The following is a 6,652-nucleotide window of genomic DNA, read 5'->3' as shown; positions in this document are numbered from 1 at the left end:
TGTAGTCCACGAAAGCTTATGCTCTAATAAATTTGTTAGTCTCTAAGGTGCCACAAGTACTCCTGTTCTTCTTTTTGCGGATACAGACTAACACGGCTGTTAGTGGGAACCAGCTTGATCACCCCCAAGAGCAGGAGAGATTGGACCTCCTGCTTTAAGAGCTTGTCGTGAGAGAGGTTCCTGCAGAGGAACAGGAAGGGAGGGATAGAATGTTAAGTGGATGGAATACCCATGTTGACCACCTCTAGCATCCATTTGTCTGAGATGATGTGCTTCCAGGCAGGCAAGAAGTGGGATAGTCCATCTCAAAAAGCGGGGTGGATAGTAGAACTGTACAGCAGATGATCTGGGGGAAAAGGTTGCTCAATGCTCTTGACCAAGCTGTCAAAACTCTTACAAGAAGGTGCATAATGAGTCATTGTAAATGGGACAGTTCATCCAAATCAGACTCTGGAAAGTGAAAGAAGTCTAGAATAGTCTATGGTCATAGCCTGAGTCCATGCCAGAACCAGGAATGTGGATTGATGCCGAAGAGTTGACACGTGTAGTACTAGAGAGGCCCAGGGGGCAGCTTCTCTGACCTTGGAGCTGTAGAAAGGTGACTGTATCAGAGTGTCATATGTGCTGAGAGATGGCATATGGTACTGAGGCAGGAGCCACACTGTGAATGGAAGACTTCTCTGCACACAACTTATGTGGTACAGGTGTCTGGGTACCAATTTCAGTCAGACCCTCTGTGGTACCCCTTAAGGGACACAAGGTCTACCGGCAATGAGATTTATGGGGTGACCTACCTCTCTTTGTTTCCCTAGTAGGGGAGAGAAGTTTCTTTTTCTTAGAAGTGTTAGCCCCCAAAGCTGCAGCCAGGGCTCCAGCTGTCACCAGGGCAGCTTGAAACGTTGAGGTCAATGTATGGGGGAGGGTTGTGTAGGATTGGGGGAGAGGAAACAGACTCTGCTGGATCTAGGGAGCATTCCATTAAGAGGAACTTCAACTTAGCTCCTCTCTGTCTTTTCTAGAGCTGCCTTTAAACCCTGAGCAGACCTTGTCTTCTAGGCACCAGAGACAGTTAAAATGCCTGTCACTACAGGGAGAAGACCTTTGGCAGATCTGGCTGGGTTTAAACCCCAGGGTCTTCAGTATAATCCAGCGTGCTGAAGTATTAAACCAAAAGTCCTGAAGGGGGATCCCCTTTGAAAGCACAACTATGCTGATATTAAATATAAATAAATAAATATTGGGAAGAAAAATTCATAGCCAGTGAGAAAAGGCAGGAAGCTGTAGAACAGCAGACGGTTGAAAAGGAACTGAGTGGTGGTAGGTCCATGCCTCCCTATATACTCTCGTATGTGTAGGTGCAGGCCTATGGACACTGCTTTACAGTCTTCAGTCAAGAGTGCACAGTAGGGTGACCAGATCACCAAAGACAAATATTGGGATGCGGGGGGGGGTGACGTGGGGGAGGTTTGGGGGGGGGCAAAAAACAAAAAAAAAAACCTTCCTCCGCAAGTGCTGGAGGGAGGCCCGGGAGACTCAGGGGAAGCGCGGGGCCGGGGTGAGTGAGAGTCCGGCCTGGCCCCGAGTGCAGGCAGGACTCAGACGGATGGTAGGGCGAGGAGGGGGGGCGGTCCGCGGGGCCAGGCGGCGGCTGTTCTCCCCCCCGGGCAGCGGGACTCGGGAGCAGCCGCTGCTGCAGCTCCCACTGCCGCGGGGGAGGAAGCGGCCATGGCGCTCCGCGGCTGCGGCGCCCCCGAACCCCCCGAGCCGGGGCCTGCTGCGGGGACCCAGCAGCGCGCACGCTGCGCCCAGCCCCTGGCCAGGGGGACCCACAGGGGAACGAACGGGGCTGGGCTGCCGATGCCTCCGCTCCGGGGCCGCCGCGGGATAGCACCAGCTGGGCAGCAGCCCAGACGCGACTGGCCAGGGGCTGGGCCCAGCGTGCGCGCTGCTGGGTTCCCGCAGCAGGCCCCGGCTCGGGGGGTTCGGAGGCACCGCAGCCGCGGAGCGCCATGGCCGCTTCCTCCCCCGCGGCAGTGGGAGCTGCAGCAGCGGCTGCTCCCGAGTCCCGCTGCCCGGGGGGGAGAACAACAGCCGCCGCCTGGCCCCGCGGGCCGCCCCCCTCCTCGCCCTACCATCCGTCTGAGTCCTGCCTGCTCGGGGCCAGGCCGGACTCTCACTCACCCCGGCCCCGCGCTTCCCCTGCGTCTCCCGGGCCTCCCTCCAGCGCTTGCGGAGGGAGGGGGAATGGTGAGCCCGGGGAAGAGGCGGGGATTCGGGGAGGGAGCCAATCGGGGGAGAAGGGGGCGGAGTCGGGGCGGGGGGGGGGGTGCGAGCACTTCCGGGCTCTAGGCTCCGGGGCATTTTCTTGTTTGTCCGGTTGTCCCGACCGCATGTCGGTCGGGACGCGGGACAAACAAGGAAATATCGGGACGGTCCCGATAAAATCAGGACGTCTGGTCACCCTAGTGCACAGGCACATGCACATCTTATGGTGGAGCATGCAGAGGGACAGATATTTGAAGAAGCAGCACCTTTAATAGTGGTTAATAACAGAATATACACAATCAAATAATATGCAGCGAGAACATTTATTTATCATTACAATGGGAAAAAAGTTAGAAGATGATGATGAAACATCACCCTCCCCATGACACTCGTCTTAGCCATATCAATAGTCTGTGGTTGAGTTCATTAGCCATCCTTTTGGGGTCTCAAGTTCTGATGTAATATTCTTTGGACAATCTTACAAACAGCTGCCCACTTTTCAGAAGTCATTTCCACCTGCTGCTCTTGACTGTCTAGAATATCAAATTTTGAACTGGTAGCATTTCCTGGATCATCAACAACAGAAGGATCAAGTAAAGTTGTGTAAGAACTTGCAGGCTGTACTCTGCAGGTCTCTTTAATTTGACTACAAATACTTGGAGCAGTGAGTGGTCTTGCAGAATGTAGTGGCTGGTACATGCTGACTTCTGGAACCTCTCCTAAATCACACAGAGCCCTTTCAACTGCTTTTTCAAGATGACTAAACATTTCCATGTCTAATTCTTTTTTATCTGCATAATTCTGAATATTAAGATAAAAACAGATCTCATTAACAAATTGATTCAAGCCTTTAAAACTTAAATAGTATAGACATCAGCCAACATTAAAGGGATATAACTTAATAAAAATGATCTCATATTGCCAATAAAAAGCAAAGGTGTTTATACACAAATAAAAGCATTCTGAACCATCAACACAGTAACTGGATCATCACTTATCCATAAACCATGTCCCTCTTTGTCCCCTTTCTAGAGTATTTTATCCTCAAAGCTCATCCAATTATTATTATTCATAATAATAATTTGTATTGCAGTAGTGCCTCAATCAGAATTTGGGTTACAATGTGCATTTTATGAGTTTCCTATGAAGAACTTAGAATAATGATGGCCACTGTGTGTGTATATTTATATATGGACAGGGTGGTGGAGGGTAGAGCAGGAGTGCACTTTTTTATTCATGGATCTCAAACTGCTGTGCCAATTACCTCAGTAATCCCTTCACCCGCCACTTCAGTGTAGCCACCTCTGGGGTGAAAAATAAAAACTGTTTAAAAGAGCTCAGCAACACTTAGGCCTGGTCTACACTACGAGTTTAGGTCGACTTTAGCAGCGTTAAATCGAATTAAGCCTGGACACGTTCACACGACAAAGCCCTTTCTTTCGACTTAAAGGGCCCTTTAAACTGGTTTCTTTACACCACCTTCGACGAGGGGATTAGCGATAAAATCGGCCTTTGCGGGTTGGAATTGGGGTAGTGTGGATGGAATTCGACGTTATTGGCCTCCGGGAGCTATCCCACAGTGCTTCATTGGGACCGCTCTGGACAGCACTCTCAACTCAGATGCACTGACCAGGTAGACAGGAAAAGCCCTGCGAACGTTTGAATTTCATTTCCTGTTTGCCCAGCGTGGAGAGCACAGGTGACCACGCAGAGCTCATCAGCACAGGTAACCGTGATGGAGTCCCAGGATCGCAAAAGAGCTCCAGCATGGACAGAACGGGGGGTATGGGATCTGCTCGCCATATGGGGAGATGAATCAGTGCTAGCTGAACTCCGTAGCAGTAAAAGAAATGGCAAAGTATTAGAAAAGGTCTCCAAGGCCATGAAGGACAGAGGCCATAACAGGGACACACAGCAGTGCCGCGTGAAAATTAAGGAGCTACGGCAAGCCTACCCCAAAGTCAGAGAAGCAAACGGAAGGTCCGGGGCAGAGTCGCAAACTTGCCACTTCTACGCGGAGCTGCATGCCATTCTAGGGCATTCTAAGCCACCACTACCCCAACCGTGTGCTATGACTCCCTCACTGGAGAAACACACAGGGAAGAGGGTTCGGGGAACGAGGAAGATGAGGATGGAGGTACTGTAGGTAGCTCACAGCAGCAAGGAAGCAGAGAAACCGGTTTCCCCAACAGCCAGGATATGTTTGTCACCCTGGACCTGGAACCAGTAACCCCCGAACTCACCCAAGACCCTGAAGGCACACAGGGGACCTCTGGTGAGTGTACCTTTGTAAATATTACACATGGTTTAAAAGCAAGCCTGTTTAATGATTAATGATTAATTTGCCCTGGCAATCGCGGCCAGTACAGCTACTGGAAAAGTCTGTTAACGTGTATGGGGATGGAGCGGAAATCCTCCAGGGACATCTCCAGAAAGCTCTCCTTCATGTACTCCAAAAGCCTTTGCAAAAGGTTTCTGGAGAGGGCTGCCTTATCCCGTCTGCCATGGTAGGACACTTTACCACGCCAGGCCAGTAGCACGTAGTCTGGAATCATTGCATAACAAAGCATTGTAGCGTATGGTCCCGGTGTTTGCTGGCATGCAGACAACATCCATTCCTTATCGCTCTTTGTTATCCTCAGGAGAGTGATATCATTCACGGTCACCTGGTTGAAATGGGGTGATTTTATTAAGGGGACATTCAGAAGTGTCCATTCCTGCTCTTCTGAACAGAAATGTTCCCCGCTGTTAGCCACGTGGTGGGGGGAGGGGTAAAGTGATCATCCCAGAGAATTGGGTGTGTGTGTGGAGGGAGGGGGTTTAGTTGGGTTTGTGCTGCATGTTAACCCGGAAACCGCAGCCCTTCCTTTTACATTGAAAACCCATTTTAAATGGCCAACCCAATTCATCCTTGATATGGGAAATGAGGGTGCTGCTGTTTGAAACCATTCCCACATGTTAAGAAGGTTAAAAAAGCCAAAAGACTGTGGCTTACCATGGCTGCCTGCAAGCCGAAATCTGTTGCCTGGCACTGCGTGAGTGATCTCTTACACCAAACAGGCAGGCCCTCACTATAAGAGGAAAAATGCGACCTTGTAACGAAAGAGTGTACCCATTGTTCTCTAAAATGTGTCTTTTTTAACCACCTCTCCCTTCTCCTCCACCAGCTGCAAATGTTTCTCCTTCACAGAGGCTAGTGAACATTAGAAAGCGAAAACGGAGGACGTGGGACAATATGTTCACGGAGCTCCAGATGTCCTCCCACGCTGATAAAGCACAGCAGAATGCGTGGAAGCAGTCAATGTCAGACATGAGAAAAGTACAATATGAACGAGAGGAGAGGTGGCGGGCTGAATCGCGGGATGAACAGAGCAAGTTGCAGGCTGAAGATGATAGGTGGCGTCAGCTTGCAGACAGAAGGCAAGAGTCGATGCTCCGTCTGCTGGAGCATCAAACTGATATGCTCCAGCGTATGGTTGAGCTGCAGGAAAGGCAGCAGGAGCAGAGACCGCCGCTACAGCCCCTGTGTAACCAACAGCCCTCCTCCCCAAGTTCCATAGCCTCCTCACCCAGACGCCCAAGAACACGGTCGGGGGGCCTCCGGCCACCCAGTCACTCCACCCCACATGATTGCCCAAGCATCAGAAGGCTGGCCTTCAATAAGAGTTAAAGTTTTAAAATGCAGTGTGTCCTTTTCCTTCCCTCCTCCCCCACCCATCCCAGGCTATCTTGGCAATTATCCCCCTAGTTGTGTGAGGAATTAATAAAGAATGCATGAATGTGAAATAACAATGACTTTATTGCCTCTGCAAGCGGTGCTCGAAGTGGGGAGGGGAGGGTGGAGTGGTTGGTTTACAGGGAAATAGAGTGAACCGGGTGGGAGGGGGCAGAGGGTTCATCAAGGAGAAACAAACAGAAGTTTCACACCGTAGCCTGGCCAGTCACAAAACTTGTTTTCAAAGCTTCTCTGATGCGCACCGCGCACTACTGTGCTCCTCTAACCGCCCTGGTGTCTGGCTGCGCGTAATCAGCGGCCAGGCCATTTGCCTCAACCTCCCACCCCGCCATAAATGTCTCCCCCTTACTCTCACAGATATTGTGGAGCGCACAGCAAGCAGCAATAACAATGGGGATATTCTTTTTGCTGAGGACTGAGCGAGTCAGTAAGCTGCGCCAGCGCGCTTTTAAACGTCCAAATGCACATTCCACCACCATTCGGCACTTGCTCAGCCTGTAGTTGAACAGGTCCTGATTCCTGTCCAGGCTGCCTGTGTACGGCTTCATGAGCCATGGCATTAACGGATAGACTGGGTCCCCAAGGATCACGATAGGCATTTCAACATCCCCAACGGTTTATGTACTCGGTAGCTTGGTGCTCCGGTGCCAA

The 6,652-nt window shown here is 51.0% G+C and overlaps 1 protein-coding gene across 1 annotated transcript in view; it reads right to left on the bottom strand.

Moving 5' to 3' along the window:
- Positions 1–2,691: 2,691 nt before the first annotated feature.
- The window catches only part of C2CD6 (C2 calcium dependent domain containing 6), a 74,922-nt gene continuing 70,961 nt past the window's right edge, over positions 2,692–6,652 (bottom strand). The window contains exon 16 of the mRNA XM_054043632.1: positions 2,692–3,066. Coding sequence (XP_053899607.1) covers positions 2,692–3,066 — 375 coding nt within the window. The remainder of the gene's footprint in view (positions 3,067–6,652) is intronic.

Source organism: Malaclemys terrapin, chromosome 11 (genome assembly GCF_027887155.1).
Source record: "Malaclemys terrapin pileata isolate rMalTer1 chromosome 11, rMalTer1.hap1, whole genome shotgun sequence".
In the NCBI taxonomy this organism is placed as follows: Eukaryota; Metazoa; Chordata; order Testudines; family Emydidae; genus Malaclemys; species Malaclemys terrapin.
This window is presented reverse-complemented; position numbering and strand designations above follow the sequence as displayed.